Raw genomic sequence first — 27,973 nt, 5'->3', positions numbered from 1 at the left:
TGCTTTATATCAGCATAAGTCAGATACCTAGATTGTAGTCAATAATAAATGGCTATGGACACCATTCTGGGGTGATAGCTGTGGCTATTATAACGTTGTCTAAATCTGTATTTGACAAATGGGTAAATCGCAGAATTAATAAGTGATGTTTTATAATTGCTTATAAACTCATAGTGCAAATCACTTTATTTAAATAAGCAATATTATATCTCTCCTGTTTTTTTCACATAGATAAACATATATATCTCCAAATGGTCATTTTTGTTCTGGTATAGATTTTATATAAATCTTAATATCAACCCTTAGTGCAATGCTCATGGGAAATATATGTAAATTCTATTACAGTGTAATTTCTGGTGTATCTGTTTCTCATGGGACCATGAGTCAGCCCTTCCAGATACTGAATGGATAACAGGAGGATAATGACTCCCAATATGCAGCCACAGATTATTTATACAACACACAATATTGCAATCGCCATATAGACTGGCTCTCTTAGGTTTTCACGGAGAGCATAAGGAGTATTGGATTTTTAAAGCATAGTTAGTGGTTACAGGATGCGTCGCGAACCAACGCGGCGTTTCGCTTTAGAAGCTTTATCAAGCTTTTTCATACTAACTAATGCGGATGTAAGTAAAGGTAAGGGGGCGGCTTTATGTAGTGCTGGGTGTCTGCATCTTGTGCTGAGGCGGCAGTGCGATCACATTCATTTGCATAAATTTGTTTCACCTGGGTGCGTGCGAACGCAGGCTCGCGATCCGTGCTGAATCAGGCTCGTAGCGCACACACACAGCGCGTCCTTCAAGCCTGCTCTTTCAACCAATCTCTACTGGCAGCATCTCTCAACCAATTGCCGCTGGCAGTGTCTTATCCAACTGCCACTGACCGGAAACCACCTGCTCCCTTCCCTGTCCGCCAGCGTACTTTGGGACTTATTCAGCAAGGAATGCAGTTGCTTATACGCACACATTCGGTCGATTAATTCGCACTGCGCATGCATCGCAAGGCGAAAGGCAGGTGCTGCGTCATAGTAAACCATTCCTGAGTAAGGTCTGGGCTGCCCTAACTGTCCGATGTTACCGTTTTGTTTCTCTATGTTCGCCAAGTATACGGATGCGAGTAAGGGGATGTGGGCGTCATTATGTCAGGCTGCGATCACAATGCGAATGTAAACCTTTACATGTCACTGCTGATATTAGCAACTGCGTTGCGTGCGTATAAGCAGAATAGCGATCCGTAGTGAATCAGGCCTCTTAGTTCCTGGCTCTGTATCCATCGGTGCCGCAGATCCTCCTTGGCTGCAGCAGTTCTGCCTGCGCTCTATCCCAACTCGCTGTAGGCGGACAACAATGACCAGGCGGGGGGCTCCCACCAGGAAGGAGGTAACCACTGCCCAAGCTGATATCTACTCTTACCTACCCCCAGTATTGCCCCAGCTGCTATTATAACCCCCTGCACTGCCTTCAGTATTGCTTACCCCTAACACCCTTCATGCCCACCAGTACTGCCCCAGCTGCTATCTACCCTTACCTCTCCCCCCTACCCCCAGTACTGCTTGTCCGTAACCTCCTCCTTGCCCCCAGTACTTCCCAAGCTGCTATCTATTGTTGCCCCCTCCCTACCCCCAGTACTGCATGCCCCTAACCCCCTCCTGGCTTAGGATGCAGGATGGGAGGGTTAGGGGGTGAAGGGGGGAGAGTTTGAATACTTGCGTAGCTCCTGTTCTTTTGACGCCCGACATATTGACTGCCGGTCTCCCATACCCAACCCCTGTAATGATGTTCTGTTGTAAATGTGTGTAAATGTTACATCACTGGTATTATGAAAGTTACAGTACTAATCTTCCTGATTAACAATTTCTTCTTCTCTGCTGTTCTCCATCTCTTACCAATAACATAACTACCGCTGCCAACCTACCTGCTCCTGACCCAATCGCAGCCACTGTGCCTCCTACCGCTGTACTGTCTTAGGGCCTGATTCAGAGCCGGATGCTATTTGCGCTGGCTCGTTCAGAAAAAAGGGGTGGCTATTCAAATGAACCATTCGCTCTTTGCGGTCTGTTCACGCCTCTAGGTCTGAACGAGCGAACAAAACTTGCGGTTGTTTTTTGGAAAACTACGCCCCCTGGCCGCTCGCATCCTACGCCATGTCCGCTATTTATTAATCGAGTACATCGACCAGCGTATGAACTGCTCGCTATTCTTGTGGTTGGTTTTTCCTACCGCAATCATGCGAGCAGTTCTGACTATAAAATAACCCAGTGACGTGGTCAATGACGCTGCTGTATTAATTATGCACACCCATAAAACGCCCATTTTGACCTTTAAGCACGCCTGCGTTCTGATCTCCACTCCCCGTTTTCAAGCACCTTCCCCTGTTACCACCCACATACGCCTCCTCCTGTCACTCAAAATAGCAGGCATTCGCTATTTAGAGAACAAACTATTTTTGGCCGCACTGACTGGTTCGCGCATGCGTATTACGATCTGTACGCATGCGCAGTTGTGCAAACATCGCTCGGAACGAACGAGCGGCCGCTTACGAGCGGCTCTGAATCAGGCCCTTTCTCCCCTGGATATTCTCCTTGTGGTATATACCATGTTTGAGCAGGGAGATCTTTACCTTCTGTGTTGGCAATGTATGTTATTTATTTGTGTCATGATCCCTACACTGTGTTGGAGCTATATAATTAAAAGATAAGTGATTTGTGTTTTGTGACAGAGAATACATGCCACAATGAGAAGAACACAGAATTGGATGAGAAATCTGTAAGTCGTTCCAGACCACAACTAAGTCAGCGTGCTTCATCCAGAAAGGATGGTCAGAAGTCAACTAGAAGTCCAGAAAAGACTAACTTGACCAAGGAAAGCAGGCATGCTTTTGCTCTTTATGCCTGTGGAGAGAGAGAGAAAGACACAGGAAGCCAGAAGACCCACAATGTGTGTGCTCCCACCCAGGAAAATGAGGTGTGTGGTTACTTTTCCAGAGAAAAGTCTATTGTGGAAAAGGGTTTCTGTTAATTTGTCTATAGATATTCTCATGGGGCAGGCTGCATCACGCAGCGCATTTTGGATGTGATGCATTCAGCTGCTGATCGCATGCACATGCAAAGGACCGCTCTCCCGATAAGAGTTGTCCTTTGCAGTATGGGGACTTTCAGGTTTATGACCCGGGAGTCCGTCTGTGCATACGCAAGTTCCTCTTGGGGAAGTCTCCGAAAAGAAGCCCATAGGCTTCTATTTGGCAACATTGAATATCTGGTCCAAGCCTCAGAAAGTTTAATTTTCCGGAGCTTGCTGTTGATGCATCTCGCCCAAGGTGACTAATGTGAGGAAATATAACATTTAAGAAGTAAGTTCAAGACAGACTGATAACTGCATCTTTGCCTGCTTATACTGCGCTGGCACACTTTATCCTGAGCAACATCATCTCTTTAATATGCCCACCCATGTGGTTGTCCAGAACGGACAGATCAGGTCACTTGGCTGGTCATGTGGGGCCATCGTCCAGATCGTGTTCATTGCTCACTGTTTTCCCCTTTTTATGAAGGACATCGACAGTCTTCATGGGAGGACTCCAATCAGTTTGGACCTACTCTATTACGGTATGCATGGGTACACTTTTACTTACACCACATTAATTAAGTCTAGCTACCTTAGTGCATATATATTTGTAGAGCTCTGTGTACATTGGCAATGTTTGTTCTGGCATCCTGTTATTGCTAATGCAGTGAATACAAGTCAAATCAAAATTAAGGTACAAACAAAAATATCTTGGTCTATAACTGCAACACAGAATATCAGCACCATCAGCATGGAGTGTGAAATTGTGTACTGTTCTTACTTTGTTATTGCTTTTACCCACATGTGCCGTTACTTTCGTTGCACATCCGGTGCATATGGGATCTGATTTTTTGGTATTCTGCTGCTTCATATACACAATATGTACATATTCCTCACACACGGTGGTTCTTGTTATTGTTTATGGAAATATAGTCCATATGTGCTGTACGCATTTTGAGATGCGTGTGTCTTTGCATAGGTGTGCCTGCTTTTCTACTAACTATTATCACTAGTGTGTACTTGCATAACCCTAAGTAACGAGAGATATGTCTCTTTACTAATGTAGTTTCATTTATGTAAGGTCTGTATGGGTACCATTTGCGTCAACTCACTCTTGCTGAATTCAGCAAATGTGCAAATGCCTTTTTCCACCCCAGTACCCACTCTGTGGTTGGAACAGTCAATGGATACAAGCTGCATTTACATTATTTTTTTTTCTTTTCTGCCATCATTGTTGCACTATTTTTGCATATCCTGTTACTTTTTGTCCCTCATCTTGGCTTTTGCTAGAAGGTAGCGGGTAGTCTGTCAATAGTAACATATTTTTAAGCCATCTGGCTTCATGTACACTCCAAGAGCATCGCACCCATATGAGCTTGCTGTACATCTTAGTCCAAAACCATGGGTATTAATATGGAATTTGTTCCCCCTTTGCAGTTATAAGAGCCTCCATATTCTGAAAGGCGTTCTATTAGATTTAGTACATGGCTGCAGGGATTTACATGTATTTGGCCACGAGCACTAGTGGGAATCGCATGGCACAGATGTTGCGCAATAAGGCTTGGCATTTTTAGATAGACTTCACTTTGTTTCAGCATGGCAATAGGTCCTTCCCTAAAGGTACGTACACACTAGACAATATTTTACACCATTATGTCCAAATCGTGAGTGTCCTGTTCTTACAAACTTTATAGACATACGGTTAGCTTTTATAAATAGCGCTGTTTACAGAGGCAGTGCACGCCCGACCATCTAATTTGCAGTCAGGCCATCCATCCGCAGCGCACACTTTGGGGACCGCTGTCCTAGACCTTTGAAATATGGATAGCCATATTCCCAATGTATATGTGCAAGACTCATTTGTAGCGATTTGACTTCACCATATCACCACATGGATATTATGGTAGCTAAATTCGTACAGGGGGGATATGGGTTGTCAGCTTTCATGAAAGCAAAAGATTGTGCGTCACTTATGCCTAGGCAACGGTTGTTGACTTCTAGGGTGATGGGGTCCGTGGTCACAATATAAGCGACTGGGTAATGATAACTGATGCGACAGGCTTAGGGACAGCAGTATTGACACAATTCTTGCAGCACAAGAATGCTTCAAATGTTTAAATTGTCTTACATGTCGTTACCTTACAGTGGGAGTTTTTGGCACCCACGTAATGGTAAGCAGTATTCAAAACGCCATAGGGCAACATGTCCTACCAAGTATATTGTTTATATGATCTCGTGTCTGCTGGTTGTGTTATGTCGGCAAGACCGGCGGAGCCCTCAGGGAACGTGTGGCCCTACATGGAAGTGCCATTAGAAATGCTCTGAATACTGGACAAGGTGATCAGCCTGTAGCGTGGCACTTTGCACAGGCAGGCCACAGTCTGGCAGCTTTACACTACATCATAATTGACCACATTCCTTTCTCTATGAGAGGGGATGACCGTTTCTTTAAACTTTTGAGATGCAAATGAATTTTTAGCTTGGGAACATTATCCCCTAAAGGGTTAAAAGAATGCCTGGGATTGCATTGTTTTATGTCACATCCTGCAGTAGCCGTAGTAGATTTTTTCGCAGTGTGTTCTGCTATGTTGCACTTGTTGATTGTTTCCATGGCAAAGGGCAACGGGAACTGACGTCACTGGTGGGCGCTGTGTTCCGGCCCTGGGATGCCGTGTATGCATATGGTGATGGATTTAATGTGAGCTGTTTTTAACATTTGTATCCTTGATGACTAGGTAGTAAACATCGGAACGTTGGCATATCCCTGCGTCCTGTGCTGTGTTATTACCTGAGTGGCGCTGACATTGGTGTATATTGTGGACTACGGGGTACCTATGGAAGGCACCAGGGCTGTTAGAATCTGCATTGTACTGTGAGTGCTGCCCGACTGTGTAATAACCACCTTTCACTAATGGCCCCAACCGTGGTGTGATGCAAAGGGTTCCTTACCGGTCAGATTTATCCCTCGGTTCTTGTCAGTAGCCGGCTGTTATTACAGGCAACAAAAGGGTTTCACCAAAGGAATTTATTGTTCAATAACAATCTAAGTATCAGTTTTTCATGACAATTGATGCAATTCAGCAATTAAAGATACAATTCTAAACATACACTTTAAACTAGCAAATGACCCTTGGATCTGTAAAATTTTATTACAACTGGAACACGAACTTTGGATCAGACTGCGAAACAAGGGGTTAAATGCAGGCATACATATCACATAACATTCACATACAATGGCAAGTATGAAGACCGTATAACCCTCAGTTATTTTGTGCACAAAGATCATTTTGCCCACCCTTTTTTGCATGCAAGAGTGTCTGAATAGGAGTCAGCGGGGTAGATGTATGATAGCGGCACTTTACGTGCCGCTATAACGCCTCCTGCTTCGCCTTGGTAAAGCGCCCCTGTCATTTATCGCCCAGACCCCCGATCATACATCGGGGAGAAGCGGTATCAGCGCACCTAACGTGCGCTAATACCGCTTCTGGGCTTCATACATCTTCCCCAGTGTTTGCAAACGGTGCCCGAGATAAATCCTGTGGTTACAGGGATCAATTCTCCTAGCAGTGCTGCAATCTGAATTGACCTAGTGACAAAGTTAATGTCTCCTATCTTTTATGTGTCCTTAACTTGTAGATACTTGAAGAAATGGCTGCTGTGTTTATTCCTGACTCCCTCTCCGTGTGTCCTGACTAATTTTTGCGGTTATACAGTTGCTATCACAAACTGACGGGACTTTTCCTCATTCTAATGATGGTAGCTCAGATGCACTTAGGCTGTGATTTTATTTTCTTTAGCTTTCCTGAGGTTACTGCAAAGTTTTTATGATGCCTGTCCACATATGTCCTCTAATAAATAATCATTTGCCTGCTATAATACATGCGTTGGAATACTATGATAAGACCACTGGGATGCAGTGTTATGGTAGGCTGACCTCTAACCATTTAGTTCTTAGCTAGCCAGGTGTTATTGCTTTCTATCCTTACAGCTACACTATGGGGCAGTGCAGCTACAGATTATTAGGGGAGGCTGATGAGTCTCTTTGTTGTGATGGCTATATCACTATGTACACAGCTGGAGACTAGTAGTTAAATCAGGGCTGTCAGCTGAAATGTAGGGTTGAGGTGCAGGAGGTGTGATAGATTATTTTTTACAAACCTCTCTCAGACGCTTGTTCCGGGCGTTAAGCAGCCTTTCAATGAAGTAATCTCCCTCTCTCTCCCGTCCGTCCCTCAGAATGCCGCTCACTGCCCGCCTTAGGGGGAGGGAAGTTCACCTCTCAGCCTGCCTCTTGATGGAAGGGATCCACCGTTCTCCAGCATGTCCCACAGCCACAGAATCTCACTTACAGGTCTGGGGAGCTCCGTGAATCAGACCTGACAGGCAGCACCTCTCACTCTGCACAGGTTTTCACAGAGTCAGGTGAGCGTCCCTGCGCAAGTCTGCTGCCCCAGACTGCCAGCTCGACCTTTTTTTAACGTTTGCAGGCTCTCTCCCGCTCAAACCTCGTACCAGGCAGCCATTAACTTAAGCAGGGAGGTTTCCCCCCCTAGAAGTCAGTTGGGAGAGTCCCGATCTCAAGACCTCTAAATTAAGGTTTGTTAGTAAGTCCACTGGAAAAAAACATCATGTCCTTGTGGGAGGGGTTAGCACAGCAGTGAAGCACCATAAATTTACATATATATTAGTCAGGTGCATAAATATTGGGTCATTGACAGAATTTTCAGATTTTGGCCTCTATTCACCGCCACAGTGGCTTTGAAATGAAACAAACAAGATGTGCTTTAACTGCAGACTTTCAGATTTAATTTGAGGGTAATTACATCCAAATCAGGTGAACGGTGTAGGAATTACAACTGTTTCTATATGAGCCTCCCACTTTTTAAGGGGCCAAAAGTAATGGGACAAACTAAACAATCCTAAATCTAACTTTCACTTTTTAATACTTTGTTGCAAATCCTTTGCAGGCAATTACAGCCTGAAGTCTGGAACATATAGACATCACCAGACGCTGGGTTTCATCCCTGGTGATGCTCTGCCAGGCCTCTACTGCAAATGTCTCCAGTTCCTGCTTGTTCTTGGGGCATTTTCCCCTCAGTTTTGTCTTCATCAAGTGAAATGCATGCTCAAACGGATTCAGGTCAGGGGATTGACTTGGCCATTGCATAACATTCCACTTTTTAGCCTTAAAAAACTCTGTGGTTGCTTTTGCAGTATGCTTCGGGTCATTGTCCATCTGCACTGTGAAGCGCCGTCCAATGAGTTCTGAAGCATTTGACTGAATATGAGCATATAATATTGCCCAAAACACTTCAGAATTCATTCTGCTGCTTTTGTCAGCAGTCACATCATCAATAAATACAAGGGAACCAGTTCCATTGGCAGCCATACATGCCCACGCCATGACACAACCACCACCATGCTTCACTGATGAGGTGGTATGTTTTGGATCATGAGCAGTTCCTTTCCTTCTCCATACTCTTCTCTTCCCATCGCTCTGGTACAAGTTGATCTTTGTCTCATCTGTCCATAGGATGTTGTTCCAAAACTGTAATGGCTTTTTTAGATGTTGTTTGGCAAACTCTAATCTGGTCTTCTGTTTTTGTGGCTCACCAATGGTTTACATCTTGTGGTGAACCCTCTATATTCTTGTGAAGTCTTCTCTTGATTGTTGACTTTGACACATATACACCTACCTCCTGGAGAGTGTTCTTGATTTGGCCAACTGTTGTGAAGGGGTTTTTCTTCACCAGGGAAATAATTCTTCTGTCATCTACCACAATTGTTTTCCGTTGTCTTCCGGGTCTTTTGGTGTTGCTGAGCTCTCCGGTGCGTTCTTTCTTTTTAAGAATATTCCAAACAGTTGATTTGGCCACACCTAATGTTATTGCTATCTCTCTGATGGGTTTGTTTTGATTTTGCAGCCTAATGATGGCTTGCTTCACTGATGGTGACAGCTCTTTGGATCTCATTGAGAGTCGACAGCAACTGATTCGAAATGCAAATGTCACACCTAGAATCAACTCCAGACCTTTTACCTGCTTAATTGATAATGAAATAACAAGGGAATAGCCCACACCTGTCCATGAAATAGCTTTTGAGTTGATAGTCCCATTACTTTTGGCCCCTTAAAAAGTGGGAGGCACATATAGAAACCGTTGTAATTCCTACACCGTTCACCTGATTTGGATGTAATTACCCTCAAATTAAATCTGAAAGTCTGCAGTTAAAGCACATTTTGCTTGTTTAATTTCAAAGCCATTGTGGTGGTGAATAGAGGCCAAAATCTGAAAATTCTGTCAATGTCCCAATATTTATGCACCTGACTAATATATATATATATATATATTGATGAGCAGAAGCCGAACATTGGGGATCCGAGTCGGGTGTTCCCCGCCTGACTCGGATCCCCGTTCGAGGCCGAACGGCGGCCCCCTGATGTCTGATTCTCGCGAGAGAATCCGACGTCAGGGCCCCTCTAGTGTAGAAACAAGAAAATTATTCCCAGCGCAATCCTGCTCACACATCAAACATAAAAAAATATTGGTTATATCAAAAAAACCATGTGGTTTACAGTAGATAAATATGATAAGTTAAATTGAACTCCTAAATAATACCTTAAGCAATTGGAATAGGAGTTGTTCAATTTAACTTATCATATTTATCTACTGTAAACCACATGGTTTTTTGATATAACCAATATTTTTTTATGTTTGATGTGTGAGCAGGATTGCGCTGGGAATAGTTTTCTTGTTTTGACATATATACCTTGGGGTTTGTAATGTCCCCAGTTTAATTTATTCCATTAGCAGCATTTCAACACACTTTTTTTTTTTTTTTTTTATATGTGACAGAACTAGCGCAGTCTCTACCAATTCCTTTTATCGTTAGAGCAATCCCCACTAGTGTAGGGCAGACCGCAGTGATAGCGGTCTGCCCTACACAGAAACAAACACAGCCGCCAGCGGCAGCTGTGTGTTTTTTATAGCAGCCAATGAGAGTTACACACTCTCATTGGCTGCTGCACGGAGGGAGCCGGGTGGAGCTCACTCATGAGCTCCGTCTTCCGGCTCCCTCCTCAGCGGATGACAGAGCGGAGCGAATGGCGGCAGGAGTGGGGTTTCAGGTAAGGTTTTTTTCTTTTTCTTTTTTTTTTTTTTTTTTTGTGTGTGTAAGAGGGTGCTAATGGGGGCACTGCTACTGGGGGGCACCGCATAGGGGACCCTACTACTAAGGGAACTGCATAGGGGGCCCTACTACTAAGGGGACTGTATGGGGGGGCACAACTACTTGTGTAAGTGACACTATTGCTGTGGGCATTGTATAAGGGGCACTGCTACTGTGAGAATTGTATAAGGGGCATTACTACTGTGGGCATTGTGTAAAAGGGTCCCTACTGTGTGTTGTAACAATAGACACTACTTTTATGGTGTAATGTGAATTAGGAGCGGGCCTGATTCAGAGCCGGACGCTCTTTGAGAGCGCTCGCTCTGAATCAGGGCGTCCCCTTTTTTTTTTTTTTTTTTTTTTTTTAAAAGACTGCCTCCTGGCCACTCGCATAGCTGTGGGTGACCACCCACAGCTTATGTGTGCGGCCAGGTGATGGCCGCGATGGTCAAGACCATCGGGCTTGCGACAAGACCCTTGTGGTAGGGTCTCGAGGCCGCAAGCCCCAGTGGACTTCCTGCTCTAATAGAGCAGGAAGTCCACCTACTGACATCACGAGTGATGTCAGTAGGGCCGCCCACAAACGGCAGGCGTTCCTGCAGGAATGCCTCTGTTTGGCCAGCCACCCCCCCTGCCCGCCTCCAAAACGAGGCAAGCTGTCAATCACCATCAACAGCTGCCCTGCTTTGGTGCGAGACCCGTAGCGATGGAGCGCACAACGCTGGCCGGGTCTAGCGCATGCGCACACCGACTCCGGCATGCGCAGTGGGGGACCATCGACCCGCTTGCGAACGCTATGCGCTTACGAGCGGGTCTGAATCAGGCCCTATGTGCGGTGTAATGTGAATGAGATTGTGCACTGTGACTCCTAGGGCCGTAGCCCACTTTGTAAACAAGTACTGTGACTCTGCTGGCCGTACCCCACTGGGTGGGTGCACTACTTTTTTTCATTTCTGCCACTGCTGTGTGACAATGTTTCATAGATGTGCTTTAAATTGTGGTGTCTGTGTCGCTGCGCCGCTGCTTTGTCGCTTAGTAACCAGTCAGCTCACTGTAACCTTTGGCCAATAATGGTGAAAACAAGACTATAAGCTGTGAGGTGGTCTAAATTGACTGGAAATGAATGTTATCGAGGTTAATAATACTCTAGGAAGAAAAAAAAAAACAATTTGTGATTTTAGCTTTTTTGTCAATTTTTATAAAAAATCCAAAGTCAGTCACCGCAGTTTGGCAAATCCAAAACTGGACGACGAATTAGAACCAAATCTGGCAAAAATGATCCCTAAAGCTGGGCATCCACTATACAATTTTCTGTTAATTATCTGGCTGGTTGGAATGAAAACCTGATAATGTATGGGAGCAAATGACAATCGTCCATTTGCGCACAATCACTGGAAAATAGCCAAAAATGGTTGTTCAGACAAATTAGTTAAAACACACAAATGTAACCAATTTGAAAAAAAAAATTTTGTCCTTTTTTTTTTCTGTTTGAAACTGTATGATTGACTTTCATTTGCTCCCATACATTACCAGGTTTTCATTCCAACCAGCCAGATTGGACAGATATCTGACAGAAAATTGTATAGTGTATGCCCAGCTTAATAAATAAATAAATATATATCTCAGCACTTTGGCACAGGGTTACAATCACCAGTACCTCTTTCACCATTTAACTACAAGCCTAACAACATTTGCAGTAGCAGTGGTTTAAGCAACATTTCCATACATTGAAATGTATTGCCAAACACCATTTTACATGTATATGCGTGAAATTACGTATATCATAACTAGTTAGGTGAGGGAAAGGGCTCTTTCTCGTGTGTGTGTGTGTTCAGGGTCCATAGGGAGACCTTGGGGTGTAGGTGGTGGATCAGGAAGCTGGGCACCATGCAGTGAAAGTTTTCAGCTCCCAGGATGCACTGGTTCACTCTCCCTATACCCCGCCCGCGATCCAAAAGCACCTCAGTTTCGTTGGTGCCCGGCCGAAGTCGGGCCACCAATACTCGGAGGGCTGCTTAGGCAGCACTAAAGCTTTTTATTTTATGATCTTTCGTTTACTTTTTATCTACTTAGAGCGCGCAGCAGCAGACTGTCCATAGGACGTCTGCACTGCTGCTCCGGCGCTTCAACGCCAGTTCAGGCTGGGGATCTTGGCGGGTATCCCGGGGTCCCTACTAGCCGGCTGTGTGGAAGGACCCAGACTGCAGCCGGACGTTAAGAGGACAGGTAAGGCGGGTCACCACTTGCGGTGACCTGCACTTTGGCAGTCATACCTCCGGTCTCAGGGGACAGACCGGAGGTGCTTAGTGTGGACACAGACTCCAGCGACCGCAATCCACTAGCCCACCAGGGACAAATGGTGCGGGAACCAGCATCCTGGGTGATAAACAATCAGCAAGGAGAGGTTAGCTTCCCCATTAAAGCAGCTCCTCCACTCAGCTCAGGGCACCTTTCCTCTGAGGTCTCTCTTCTCTGAGCTGTTCTCCTCTTCCGACCACGTCCCCTTTGAGGTCTCCGGTGGCCATTTTCTTTCAGTGGCACAGTCTCAGCTCTTACAGGGTAATGCAAGGTCCGGTCCCCCTACATACCTCTCCCTGGAGTTAGCGTATGTAGCGCTATAGCCTACCAGACGCTGAGTCTGTGTAGTTGATTGTAGTGCCAATTTGCATTGTATGTGACTTACACTAGCGCTGCCTGTCTGTGTCTTTTTTTTCTACTGTCAGCATATATCTTTACCCTTTCTCTGTGTCTGCCCTAATACAGGTGTAGTTAGGGTATTTCCTATACCTCACATCTATAGAAATATTTGTGTGGTTTGTCACATACGGTTGTGTGGTACTGTGCCATATTTAGGCTGTGAACTCCTGCAGTTTACCCAAGCATCAGACAGGACCAGTGTATTGCTCTCCTACTGCTATCCTATTTACTCGTGGTTGCATTATACCCAGTGCCATATTGTGCATTATATTACTCTACAGATATGTCTGACAAGGGTAACGAGCACACTTCTGCACCCATTCTGCTATCTTGCAGATTATGTGCTGCAGGTTTAAGTGAGGATTTAGTTTGGGATGGATTATGTGTGAGGTGTTATAATCCACCAGGCACCTCAAACCCCCCAGCATCGGTACAGGAGCCCCCTTGGGTTGCCTTTTCTAAGGTTCTGGCCTCCATTGCGGGCCGCTTAGCGGTTCCTGATGATTTTCCCTGTATGGGGTTACCACAGCAGACCGTTATTCCCTCGCAGGGATTACCACAACAGATTATGCTGACTCCTCCTGTGCCTCCACCATGAGTAGACGTTTTCTCTACTTCAGTGCAGAGCCTGGCGGCTTTTTCTACTGCCCTTCAGACCATGTTGCAGGGTGAGAAACCCCTAAAGCCAGCTAAGCATACTATGTTGTCATCACAGTCCACACAGCTCTCAGAGTCTGAGATGTCATCGGACGACAGAGAGGTTGCTGATGGCTCTAACCCCGACTCCCCCATGCAGGAAGTGGAGACTCTGTCAAAAATTAAAATTCCTGCTTTGGTGAGAGCTGTCAGATCCGTCTTGGTAATAGTGGATGACTAGCCAGCCCCTCAATCCAAGCATCCTCTGTTTAAAAGAATAAAGGTGACTTCTGCAGAATTTCCTCTGTAAGATCAGCTAGTTGAACACATGGCTGCTGCCTGGCAAGAGGTATCAGCCTCAAAGGCGTTTGGCCTCATGTTACCCATTTCCTGAGGCTCATTGTAAAAAATATGAATCGCCCCCTGCGGTGGATTCCCATGTTACACATTTAATTTAAAAGTGCTACGTTACCTATGCCTTCCATTTCTTCCTTAAAGGATCCTACAGATAGGAAAGTGGAAACTTGCATGAAATCTATATACTCTTCTTTCAGGGGCTTTTGCCCGTCTGTCCATGGCTTTCATGGGTAGCTAAAGCTATAGAGAGCTGGGCCGATGCTCTTAAGGACTCCTTTCCCTTAGAAGCTCCTGGGGATCAGGTGTCATTGGTGGGTCACATTCAAGATGCGGCTGCATATATTGGAGAGGCTGCTCTGGATGCCAGTCTACTGACCTCCAGAGTCTCGCCGTGTCTGCTTGCCGTGCCCTGTGGCTGCACTCTTGGAGGGCGGATGCTGATTCTAAGAAAGGCCTGGAAGGCTTACCCTACAATGGGGAGATCTTGTTTGGCCCAGACCTGGACATGATTGTTGATATGTTGGCAGCATCAAAATCGGCATTTCTGCCTTCAGCATCTGCTTCTTCAAAGCCTCGAACCTCCTTCTTTAGGTCCTTTCATCCCCAAGGAAAGCCCAAATGACAGTCCTTTCATAGACAGTCAGCTTCCAAGATGGCCACCAAACTAAGAAGCAGGCCTGGAACACAAGACGCCCTGCCCCTAAACCAGAGGATAAACCAGCAGCCTGATGGGGCAGACCTCCCTCTGGGGGATCCCAGAGTGGGAGGCCGACTTCTTTAGTTCGCTCAGTGGTGGTTTCAAACCACCACAAATGCTTGGGTAAGAGAAATGGTCTCACGGGTACGCCCTCTCATTCCTTCGAAGACCTCCCCACCAGTTTTTTTGCACAGACACGAACAAGGCCTTACAGATCCAGAAAGCCATACAGTCCTTGCTGCAAACGGGTAATTGTGCTAGTCCCGCTATCTCAGCAAGAGACTGGTTATTATTCTACTCTCTTTCTGGTTCAGAAGCCGAATGGATCTCATAGGACTATCCTCAACCTCAAATCCCTGAACAAATTCCTCAGGGTGCCCAGGTTCAGGATGGAAACCCTATGCTCCATCATACTGGCTATAGAACCTGGGGATTTTATGGTATCGCTGGATATTCAGTATGCATACCTACATGTTCCTATAATGCCCTCTCACCAGCGTTATCTCAGGTTTGCTATACTACAGCAACACTTCCAGTTTTGGGCTCTGCCCTTTGGCCTGTCCACAGCTCCACGGGTATTTACCAAAGTTATGGCTATCATTGCGGCCCATCTGCGGAGTCAGGGTGTCCGGCTGCTACCATACCTAGACGACCTCCTGCTGTTAGCCAGTTCTCCAGAGGTGCTTCGTCACCACCTGTAACTGACAATTTCTTTTCTACAGGCACACTGGTGGTTAATCAATTGGAAAAAGTCCTCCCTGAATCCCTCACAGAGGATGGTTCATCTTCGAGCCCTACTGGATTCTCAACAGCAGAGAATATTTCTGACTTCAAAAAATCTCCACACTACAACTACGAGTACGCAAATGCCTCCACAGTCGCCGGGTGTCAGTCCACTCAGCTATGCAGGTTCTGGGATCCATGTTGTCCACCTTTGACATGGTGGATTATGCACAGTTTCATTCCAGGCCTCTCCAGTGGCTGATCCTCTCCAGGTGGAACGGATTACCCCATCGGGTCAAAGCTCAAACAATGGTGCTCTCTCCGGAGGTGCGTCTCTCTGTCTTGGTGGCTACTGACATCTCCTCTAACCAAGGGTCCCCCCTTTTGGATCCCGGACTGAGTAATCCTAACAATGGACACCAGTCTCAGGTGCTGGGGCGCAGTGACCAGTCCGCACTCCTTTCAGGGCCGTTGGACAGTGGTCGAAGCAACCCTACCAATCAACATATTGGAACTTGGGGCTGTTTACAAACACATACTTCAGGGGAAACCCGTGCAAGTTCAGTCCGACAATGCCACAACGATGGCTTACATCAACCATCAAGGAGGTTCTTGAAGTTGGGCAGCAATGATAAGTGTCACCCATTCTGACATGGGCAGAGGGTCACCTCCCAGCCATATCGGCAGTGTTCATACTGGGAGTTCTCAATTGGGAAGCAGACTTACTCAGCGGTCACGACGTGCATCTCGGGGAATGGTCTCTTCACCAAGAGATATTGCAGCTCCTGGTGGAAAAATGGGGTCTCCCAGAGGTGGACCTCATGGCCTCCCGACAATCACAAACTGCCAGTGTATGGGTCCAGAACAAGAGATGCCGAGGCAACCTGTCAGTAACCTGGGCCTTCCAGTTTGCGTACCTGTTTCCTCCAGTTTCCCTGCTTCCTCGTGTTCTTCGGAAGTTCACACAAGATGGAGGCACTGTCCTGCTGGTGGCTCCAGCTTGGTCCAGACATCATTGGTACTCAGAGTCTCTCCATCGATACTCCTTTCCTGTTGCCTGAACGTCCGGACCTGTTGTCCCAGGGTCCTTGCCTTTACCCGGACCTGGATCGTCTGTCCTTGACGGTGTGGCTCTTGAGACATCCCTCATAAGGTCCAAAGGATTCTCTAGCTCTGTCATTCAAACGATGCTTAGAGCACGTAAGCCAGCATCTGCTAGGATCTACCACAGTGTGGCATACATATTTCCAATGGTGTCGTCCCAGAGATTACGACCCCCAGGTGTTTTGGATTTCCAGAGTCCTGGCCTTCCTTCAAGCTGGATTGAACCTTGGCCTCCACCTGGCCTCACTGCAAGTGCATGTCTCTGCTCTGTCCAGTATGGTTCCAACGTAGAATTGCTCCGTTACCGGACATCCGCACCTTCCTCCAGGGTGTCCTCTGGCTTCAACCACCCTTTGTCCCCCCCAGTGGCTCCTTGGGACTTGGCAGTGGTTCTTTTGGTCCTCCATATGAACCCCTAGATTCAGTGGAACTCAAATTGTTAACAGCAAAGACTCTCTTTTTCTTCTGGCTATTGCCTTCACTAGGAGGGTGTCCGAATTAGGGGCACTCTCCTGTCATCCCCCTTTTCTGATATTTCACCAGGACAGGGCTGTGCTTTGGACCCGCCTTGGGTTCCTTCCTAAAGTTGTTTCTAGTTTCCACATTAATGATGAAATTATAGTCCCGGCCTTTCAATCACTGGACTTCTCGGTTGGTGAGGCCTCTTTTGGATGTGGTCCGTGCCCTCAGGATTTATGTGGACCATACCAGTTTCCTTTGGAAATCAGACTCCTAATTTGTGCTCTATGGATTTCACAAGAAGGGATGGCCAGCCAATAAGCAAACATTGGCTAGATGGTTTCGTATGACTATCGCAGAGGCTTACACACAGGCAGGCCTTTCTGTTCCAGCTTCTGTTAATGCTCATTCTACTCTGTCTGTGGGTCCCTCATGGGCAGCTCGCCGTGGTGCCTCGGCTGTTCAGCATTTGTAAGGCGGCCACGTGGTCTTCTGCTCAGACCTTTCTGAGGTTCAATGCCTTTGATACCTTCGCCTCTCAGGATGCTTCCTTTGGGCGCCGGATTCTCCTCCCAGCGCAGGAGCGTCCCCACACTTAAAAGGACTGCATTGGGACATCCCTAAGGTCTCCCTCTGGAGCCTATGGACCCTGAAGAAGAAAATGAGTTGTGATAAAACTTACCTTTGTTAACTCTTTCTTCAAAGTCCATAGGGTCCACAGGGCACCTGCCCTGATGCACCTGGCTTCAGATGGGTTTTGTTCTTGGTCACCGTTTTTACGTCTCCTCTGTGAGTGATTCTTGTGTGTACCAGTCTTCCTTCTCTCTTTTATTCTCATTTGGCTTGCCACAAACTGAGGTGCCTTTGGCTTGGGGGTGGGTTATAGGGAGAGTGAACCAATGCATCCTGGGAGCTGAAAAGCTTTAACCGCATGATGCCCGGATTCCTGATCCACCACTTACACCCCAAGGTCTCCCTGTGGACTTCGAAGAACGAAGAAAAACAGTTAAGAAAGGTAAGTTTTACCATAACTCTCATTATATAATATCCCTATAGATTGTAAGCTTGCAAGCAGGGCCTTCCAACCTATATATCCATTTGTTACTACCCAGTTTAGTTCTATTAATGTTTCCAATTGTAAAGTGCAACTGAATATGCTGCTCTATATAAGAAACTGTTAATAAATAATAAATATCAGAGGAACAAACTAACTTGCAACTCAAACTAAAAGTTTTAAATAAGTGCACCAACTAAACTGCAGTATACCAGACTCTCTATTCTAGCTGTTTTTTTTTTTTTTATAGAAATGCATGCACATATCAGATATGTGAAGTTTTGTTATACTGGTTACATATATTGTAAAGAAAACTATATGGTTAACGCTTCTAGTGGTCAGCTGACTCACTTAGGACACCGTAAATTTTTATGCTTATGTAAGTCTCATTACATCCATTTTATTAAAATACTAGCTAAAGTATCTGGCGTTGCCCGGGTTTAAATTTTCAAGTTATTAAGTTTTATTATGTGATGTCGTCCAAATCCATCCAGTGAAAAGCCCAGAACCGGCTCTGCCAGTTCTGTCTCGTGCACTCTGCCGTGAGGTCTGACCAGGACCCCAACCACTATTAGGCGTCCCAGACCAATTGCCACCACTCTGAAGTTTTCATCCAAATCCATCCAGTGGAAAGTTCAGAACAGGCACCATGGGTCCGAACAGGCTGTCTGGTTCAAAGTTCTTCCTGGTGCACTCCACCATAAGGTCCGACCGGGACCCAAACCACCCCATTAGGCATACCAGACCAATTGCCAACCCTCTGTGAAGTTTTCATCCAAATCCATCCAGTGGAAGGCCCAGAACAGGCTCCTCAGGTCAAAGTTCTATACAGCATACACCACCAAGAGGTCCATCTGGGACCTCAACCTCTTAGTATGTTTTCTGGGATCCAATGTTGCCACTCTGAAGTTTTCACCCAAATCCATCCAGTGGAAGGCTCAGAACAAACAAATAGATGTTTGCTAAGAGCTTCAGAACTTGGTGGATCTTGTTCTGTGAGCTAGTGACCGGCCGCTACGTGGATAAGTGGTTTTACTTTGCAATAACAGCTTGCAGTTGACCAGGAAGGGTGTGACTGAGTTGGCCAAACACTAATTACAAGGGGTATCGATATACTTTTGGTCCTGTAGTGATAAATAGATGTGCAGATTAAGAGAAGACACATTCAGTAGTGAATTTTATAAATTTAGTAAAAAAAAAAATTATCTTAAAACCAATAAATTACTGTAAACAATTGAAAAATAAACCACTATCCTCCAGTGTAATTATGATGCCCCCAAGTTTTTAATCTTCAACTCAGTCTAACTTCTAAATTCTTTCATATGCACACATAATAATGGCAAAACACTGGACTAGTTTGCAAGGTTTTGTTCAGTGAAAAGGAATAGTTTAGATCAGTGGTTCCCAAATGTTCTTGAATCTCTGTGGCACCCCTAGGACAACATTTTCTGAGAAATTCGGCAAACCTTAAGTAAATTTGTGATTATCTGTCATTATTGGGTTCAGTTATGTGGTGGTGCACAAGGATGCACTTGTTTGTCCATCGTATTTTATGATGGCCAAAACTAGTGTTGGTGGCTGCCAATCAATTGACCATAAATGGACCACTGGGTTAGATGGATTATGAGCATTTTACTCCTAAACATAGCAAACCACTATGATCAGAATGTATTTTTGGCTAAATTGCATAAAGCAGTGCATTGATTTAGGTGTTACTGGTGTGCCTATACATATACACAACTATTGACAGCAGCACACATATAATTTAATCTATATATCTGTGATGTTTGGAGAGTGCACAAACTTGATCCCAAGGCAGGAACCCTTACCAAAATGCTGGAAAAGAAAGAAACAGGCATAAATAAATTAATTGGCTATAGGAGTATTTTTCATTCTATAGGAACTTTTGCAAACTATGTTCGTTCTCTAGGGCTTTGTCAGCATGTACATTTTATGTGGGAAATTATTATGGTTTTTGCAAACTTTTCAGTTCTGAATTGTTTATTTTTGACATTTCTATGGTATTTTTCCCCCTTTTAAGATTCATGAATCTGCTTTGAGAGCAAAGAACAGGCGACAGAGAGACAAGAGGCGGCAGCTCCTGCAGAAGCAGAGGGCTCGTTCGGCCGATGCAGAGAGTGTTCTAAGAAGGCAACCCTCCACTGTAGAAAATCCATGGATGACCGAATACATGAGATGCTACTCAGCCAGAATTTGCTAAATTTTTTTGATTGTACATTAAGTTATTTTCTGGGTCTTTTAAATAATATGGCTTGGCCAATTAAGTCGCTGCAAATCAGATGGTTTCCATTCTTCAATTTGTTTCATTCATTTTTAATAAAGACTACTCACACTTTTACACATTTCCAGGCTGGAGCAATATCAAACAAAATGAAAAGTACACTTTTATACTGAATGTTTTATAAGTTTTCTGCAATAAGGCTATTTGAACAATACATTTTATGTTTTTAATCATATTTTAAGTGGCTTTTATTTAAATTAAAATCAAGCTAAAGTTAACTGAAATATACAGATATCTGAAGTTAACTTCAGATGGCAGATGGGACATTCTGTTTTCAAAGCAAATTTATTTGTTGTACAGAACACAATCTGCCTCGATTTTTGGCTGTGGAGGAAGATGGGCCTACTTCTTACAAAAATACAGAAATTCAAAAATCTTAATCACAACAAAATAGAAAAATTACAAACAAAACAATATTCTTTCTTCTATTTATATTGGGTGTAAGTTACATCCAATAATTATTATTAACAATGAAAAATGAGTTTTTCAGAACAAAAATTATCGGAACAATCTGTTACGGGGTTGAGGCAAATTGTTACCGATAAAATAATCTATACAAAATCTTAATATAAAAAGCGTTTATTAGAAAACTTTGTACGTTTATCACAAAATCACATTTGGCATATAGTCTGACAATTACAGGGAATCGGTATGATATCCCGGCTGCCGCATGGCCGGGAGTTCGAATCCTGGCAGCAGCAGCCCGACAAAACAGCAGAGCCTGGCAGCGGAAGCCCGACAGCGCTGGAAATCCCGATCGCGGTAAGGTAAGTATCAACTAACCTAACCCCCATAACCCTAATCCACCTTATAGGTGCCTAACCTCCCCCCCCTGTGCCTAACCCTAACCCCCCTTTCCCCTCTGCATAAACCTAAGTCCCCCGGGGGGGGGGGGGGTGCCCTAAACCTAACCCCCCCCCCCCCCCCCGCGGCTGTCCGCTCGCGGCGCCCGGCATCCGCTCGATCGGGATGCCGGGGTCGGGGAAATGAGCGGCGTCTAGATATAGACACCGTTCATTTATCCCACGGCGGGATAAAACAGTCGGCTTCCCGATTTGTATACCCAATTACAGACATCCTTCATCGTCTTCACTGCGATTTCTGATTCACGATTACTGCAAATAAATGCTACTGCATCACCTCTTACGCAAGCAATATGATCCCACCCTTTACATGAAATACACTGGACCCACTCCTGGCCAGGACTCAACAGATTGTAACTCTTAGTACACATTATATAGAAACACTCGTCTTCAGAACTCGACAATGTGTTTTTTTTTCGTATATTTGCCTCTACTTCTAGCTGGTCTTTAATGGGAGTGTCAGTGAGTAACAACTCGCCTCCGATATTGTGTAACAACTTGCCCCAAGTGACGTCAGATAACCAAGATGGCCATAGTTTGATTTCTGTGCTTCAATTCACGATATTAACAATGATAATAAATACACTAATGGTCTGATGCTAACAAAATGAATGATAAACCAGTCCAGCCAAGATATGAATCTAGGTGAAAAATATTACTTTGGAACAAGAAAAACAAGTTTGTTTAGGTACCTATTACATAAACACATCTGCGTTAGCGGCATTTCGATGAGCACTGATGGTTCATTCTTTTTCACAGTTGCAAGAGCCAGGCGCTGCGTGGGGCGTCGTTTTAGATTCATCGTAACAACTAGTCCCGCCTTCCCCTTATTAGAAATAATAGATTGTGGATTGTGGTTAGTTACAAATTCCATAGCAGCCATGGTTCTATGTGCAAATAGTGCTTGCCAAGGTGGGGGGTGCTTTGCCTGCTGCACTTTGTGTGAATGGCATTCAGATGGTGAAAGTCTTGAACATCTGTCCTGCCGTTATCAAAGGCAGTGCACCAAACCTGTTTTTGTGACATTACATCACCGTACACATCAACAAGTTCACAATGAAATTAGGCTGCTGATGTGCTTTTTAGGTGCAGAAATCTGATCACACTACGCACCTCAATGTTTGACCATGTTTCCACAAGCCCCGTCTTCCTACAACTGATGTTGGGACAGTATGACTGATATGAGGTGCAGCCTAAAGGCGTGAGGGGAATCAGTGGGCTACCTGCTCTGGCCTGGCAGAACCACTTATTGAACCACCCTTGTATAATGGCAGTATGATCCACAGCACTTTACAAATGGGAACAAATACAGTATTAAAATAAGACTGGACATAAAGAAGTAAGAGAGGGTAGTTACTTTGCTGGTTACAGTGTTGACATTTAGGGGTCTATTTACTAAGCAGTTGTAGGAGACAGAGTGAAAAGTGATAAGGTGCCAGCCAATCAGCTCCCAACTGTCATCTCACAGGCTGTGTTTGAAAAATGACAGTTGGGAGCTGATTGGCTGGCACTTTATCACTTTCTTATCACTATTCACTCTGTCTCCTAACACTGCTTAGTAACTAGACCCCTTAGTATGTGGACAGCCTAATACCGGTGTGGTACTAATGCTAATTAGAGCATTATAACAGTATTTGCATTATAGCTTTAAATACAATGCTTTACCATCATGTTTAAAGTTATAATGCAGAAATATTTGAATTGGCATTACCACTGCACTGCCATTATGCTGTACACATAGTAATTGTCGACATTGTAATCATCGACAAATCCTGGCACTCCCATAAGACGACCTTCTCAAATATTGTATATAATGTTTCAATGGAAACATGGGATTTAAGATGTTTGTGGTTTTAATAGTCAAGCAAGTGCAGGACATTATAATCCAAATGGTATAAACAGAAGTCAGTATCTTCCATTACAATCAGATTTCTGAAATGTTTATGTTTATGGATTTTTTTAATATCAACCTCATGTAAATAATTTGTATGTTCACTGACAAATCTGTCACTGTTCTAATTTTTTTTTTTAAATTTTATAAATTTAGTTTTTTTTTTTTATAAATGTGATTCTACCAGTTGTCAACAGAATTTCAGAAGTGTATATGTCTATTCCTTAATGTGAATTACATTTTCCTTCTTGTGTATTAAAATGTGCTTATAATAGGATGACATCTGTGATATTGTGTTTGATATACAGTTTTATTATCTGTAAGAGTATCGCTGGAACTGGATGGCACTGAAAATGGGTCAGTCGCTAACCTTATGCTAAGTAGAAGTGAGCTCACTGATGTAAGTTCTAGCTTATCATGAATTATATCATCTGGAGTGGGGTTCTTTGTATTGTAAAATATTAACATGTATTTGCATATTTCTCTCATATCCATGGGGACACTGAAACCGTGAATATAGTTGGAGCTGGAGAAGTCTGGGCACCATAGAATTAATGTTTGAAGCAGCATAGGCTCCTCTTCCCCTTTACCCCACCTCCTGTATGTTACAGACAGTATTTCTTTGGTGCCAAAGTAGCTGGGCACATTTTTTTCTGGCTGCAAGTCTGCAGCATTATTTATTTTATTACTTCCACTCCACTGGGACCCTGCTCTGGTGTCTGGATCACTGGCGTCGGGGTCAGTAACACTGGCTGGTTCCTGGGACTCACAGCAGGGACCCAGCTGCAAGCGGGGCAAAAGGTAATTGGCTTCTCGCAGTGCGGGAAGTCGGGACACAGTGGCCGAGTTCTCCACTCTGCTGGATCACCAGGAACATATTTGCAATGGGAACACCGCAAAATCGGCAGCAAGTCCCTGGGATCAGTCAGGAGGTGGAACATTTGCCAGGTTAACTCCTCCCCCAATTTTGGCACACCCCCTTTCACAGGCTGCTCGCCAAAAGATGCTCTCTGCCTCACAGACGCTGGACAGCTATTATATACAGACTGTACTACATCAGAGAAGAACACTACTCCTGCTTCCCTTATGCCTCACACTGTGAGGTTATAGATTTTTCTTCTCTACCTCACCTTCAGGATCCTAGTGCAGTTGGAAGTGATATATAATGTTTCATATTGAGCACTTGTATTTTCTGCTGTGTGTTTGCTGCTGTATGTATGTTAGATAAGTTTAGTCAAGTTCTGTGTAGTTTTATATATACATAAATATATGTAAAAAATATATATCTACTTTATTTTGTTTCCTGTTTTGTTTTTCCCATGTAATATTTTCTTACATTACGTAGATCACATCTCCATTTTTTTTACTATGCAGGTTTATTTTCTAACTGTTATGTTTATTCAGTTTAGGTTAGACTACATCTCTTTTTGTAACGGGGAAAGTTTATTTCCTACTGAAGGCTTATATTGCTACTGTCTGTTTTTTCAGGTTATAAAATTGTTAGTTGTTTGCAGCAATCACTGTATACCACTTATCTTATTTGTAGTATTTCATCTATTCATTGCTCCCCCCTACACACAGCACACTTTACGTGCCCAGTGTGTGTATTCCACCTATTTGAATATACAAATACATCTCCGAAAGAAGTTCATCTAAGGCAGCGGTGGCCATCCTGTGGCTCTTGAGCCACATGCTGCTCTTCCATTGTTCTGATGTGGCTCCCCTGACTGACACACACTGCCTCATCTGAGAGACGCGCAAGCTGTTCAGAGGAGGCTCGTCCTTTGGCCATACATGCTCCGGAGCAGAGCAGACTGCTGCAACAATGTAGTGATGTAACGCCGCAAACAGGAGATGGAGCTCAACTTGTGACTGAACCTGCAGCCATGAGGCAGACGCTGGAGCCTACCTACATGACATACAGTCGCAACAGGGTAAGAGCTGTGTTTTTGTTTTGTTTTTTATTTGTGATGTGTGGCAAGCTGGAGTGGCCCATGGATTGAGAGGGAGTTTTGGGGAAGGTGGCTGGACTGGAGTGGCCCAGGGAGAAGGAGGGGTACTGGAGTGACATGGGGGGCTGCTGAAGTGACACATGGAGGGCTGGAATGACATGGAGGGGCTGGAGTGACACCAGGGGAGGTTGGATAGTATTTTTGTGTATGTGGCTTTTTCAGTGTGATTTATGTGGATCTGGTTTTTTCAATGTTTTTTTAATGTTCTTTTGCACATACGCATGATCTCAGCTTTTTGACATATCTACAGATATTTTTGGGTTCTTTGCTTCTGACTGGTTGGCCACCCTTGACCTAAGGCTACACAAGAAATGGGCGCTTCTGTGCTGACGGCCAATTCCTGCGGCAACTTTCAAGAACCATTGTCTAGTTCAGCACAGGATAATGGGGGCTTTGTGGACGGTGCTTTGTAGGGGCACAGAACAGCTGGTTCTAGGCCTTCCCCTGGTGAGGGTCCTTCCCCAGGAACCTTCATGCCAGTAGGGTATGCAGTCGGGATGCCGACTGTCTAAATGCCGACCATCGGCATCCCTACTGTCTAATCCCGGCAAGTGTCTAATGACCGGCGTTGAAATCCTGACGCCTGTCAGACCTACACCGGGAACCCGACACCCAGTGTACTGATCGAAGACAAGCTGGGGGCAGACAGCTGCGGGGGAGGGTTATGTTAGGCGCTCCCGGGGGAGGTCTTAGTGTTAGGCACCCCCCCGGGAGGTTAGGGTTAGGCTAGGGGAAGGGGGGGTTAAGGTTATGCATCCCCGGGGGGAGGTTAGGGTTAGGCACCCCCCAGGAGACTTAGGGTTAGGCTGCGGAGAAGGGGGGGTAGGTTTAGGCACTTAGAGGTGGGTTAGGGTTAGGCACTTGGAGGGGAGGTTAGGGTTAGACACCCCTAAGGGAGGGTTAGGGGGGGAGGTTAGTTAGCAAATAGAAAAAAAACTTACTTGTTGGGATCTTCACTGCCAGGCTTCCGCTGTCTGGATTTTAAACAGCGGTAGCGGTCTTTCCTTCTGTTGAACCCCTTTGGGCTCAGGGATTGTCCCAGTCGGTACAGGGCCTAGTACAGGTTTCTACCTCTGTTCAACAGACCTCTTTGTCCCCCATGGGCATTTCCAAATGTCACCTCTACTCTACAATTAGGAAGTGCCTGACTCACAAATTTCCTGTGGCCCAGAAAAGGAATTTCCAAAGAGCTCTGACCTACAATCGTCCTCCATTCAGGGTGATGAACAGTCTAACCCTGTAAATGTGGAGGCGCTAATTGCTGCGGTCAAATGCATCTTAAGCTGTGTACACACTGACAAATATATTGGCCAATATATCTGCTGCCTGTCGGGCAGTGTGTACCCGCGATATGTCGGTGAATGTCATCGTTCACCAACATTGCATTGGCTGTGCTGCACAGTCGATGGACAGATATTTCTGCAGACATATCTGTCCATTGGCAAGTGTGTACGGGCGGTCTGCAAACTGCCCGTAAACACACAGTGGGAGGGGGGGCGGGACACGCCCACCGGGACCCGTGGCCAGACACAGATGATATCCGTTCAGTGTTTATGAACAACCATCATCTGCAGATATATCTGCAGATCACTCAATCTTCTCCTTCAAGATTCAGATAGTAATCCCCCTCAGGAGGTGCCTTTCTTGAAGCGCAAGAAGAAAGTCTCTTTCCTTTACTTCATACACCCAACTGGAGGATCTCCTGACAAAGGTTTGGACTTAACCTAATAAGCGTTTTAATGAGTCAAATTAAATCTTGACCTTTTATCCACATCCTTCAGCTGACACAACAAAGTGGAAATCTCCACCTCCTGTAGACATGCCTTTCCGAGACTGGCAAAATCTCCTATTACTCTCCCTGTTCCTAATGTGGCTTCTCAAAGACACTACAGATTGGAACATTTTACAATATTCTTCTTTTTTTTTTAACCTAATTTGTTTAGTCCATTGCAGCTCTCTGCCCAGCCCATGCCTAGGTGTCTTGAGCTGTGGGTGTTTTCCCTGAAAGATGGCCTCAATTTAGGAACCCCTCACTAATTGTCCATTATGGATAATATTCAGGAAGCAACTTCTAATTTGGAAGAAGCGGCGGTTGACTTCAGCCTCCTCTCCTCAAAATTTTCATCTTCACTGTTGCTGCCAGACGTGCTCTTTGGTTTTGTTCCTGATGCATGGACTCAGAATCAAAGATGGACTAGAATATCTTCCTCTTGCTGAAGATATTCTATTCCTGATTTGGATAAGATCATTGCGACTGTGGCAACTTAAAAAAACGCTTTTCATTCTTCTGCAGCCCATAAATCATTTGTTCTAACCGCCCGACTTTAGCGGGCCTGTCCCTCCTGCGGGTTGCAGTGTCACGCGGTCAGGATATTGTGGGACATGCTGTCATCGCCGTTGGTGAAAGTGAATTATACTGCGCGTATTCAGTGCTGGGATAGCCCAGCAGCTGCAGGAGTGCTGGGGGCTCAGCCCCAGCATGATGTGAATATAGGGACATTACATTCACACCCCTAAAATGTCATTCTCCAGGGGGCGTGTCCTAGTAGTAAAAAGGCCATGCCCCCTTTTCAGGCGCACATATCTTTAGCGCATGCAGGGGTCCCAAATTAAAAACCCAAAATGTTGGGCGGTATGCCTAAAAGCCCAGGACTTCTTCCTTTCATTCAAGAAATCTGCCTTTCTCGAGGACCCTGGGTTCCTCATACAGAGGCAGTAAGTGCAAGGCCAGGCAGGCTTGGTCAGGATTCCGTCAGAAGGGCAAACCTGCCGATAACCCTGTGGCATGATAGCACAAGACTTACACCTGGGAGTCCCTAGAGTCGGAGGCTGTCTTCTGCTTTTTCTGAGGTCTGGCTACAATCAATTTCCAACTCCTGGGTCCAGACCTTAGTATCGCTGGATTATGCCTTGGACTTGTGGGAATGTTCTTCAAGCCAATACTTTTCC

At 45.0% G+C, this 27,973-nt stretch overlaps 1 protein-coding gene across 8 annotated transcripts in view; it reads left to right on the top strand.

Moving 5' to 3' along the window:
- The window catches only part of CCSAP (centriole, cilia and spindle associated protein), a 44,342-nt gene extending 24,027 nt beyond the window's left edge, over positions 1-20,315 (top strand). For 3 of the 8 annotated variants that reach the window (XM_088472511.1, XM_088472510.1, XM_088472509.1), the window contains 2 exons: positions 2,722-2,966; positions 19,998-20,315. In XM_088472511.1, coding sequence (XP_088328637.1) covers positions 2,722-2,966; positions 19,998-20,177 — 425 coding nt within the window. In that variant the 3' untranslated portion in view covers positions 20,178-20,315. Of the gene's footprint in view, positions 1-2,721; positions 2,967-3,549; positions 3,605-5,797; positions 6,652-6,698; positions 6,910-7,298; positions 7,448-19,997 lie in introns of those variants that run through there. The other 5 variants (XM_088472513.1, XM_088472515.1, XM_088472514.1 and 2 more) reach the window with 5 other exon arrangements.
- Positions 20,316-27,973: the final 7,658 nt, after the last annotated feature.

This window comes from Taudactylus pleione, unplaced genomic scaffold (genome assembly GCF_031769625.1).
Source record: "Taudactylus pleione unplaced genomic scaffold, aTauple2 ptg000125l, whole genome shotgun sequence".
Taxonomy (NCBI): domain Eukaryota; kingdom Metazoa; phylum Chordata; class Amphibia; order Anura; family Myobatrachidae; genus Taudactylus; species Taudactylus pleione.
Note: the sequence above shows the minus strand (reverse complement) of the source record. Positions and strands in the feature narration are given on the sequence as shown.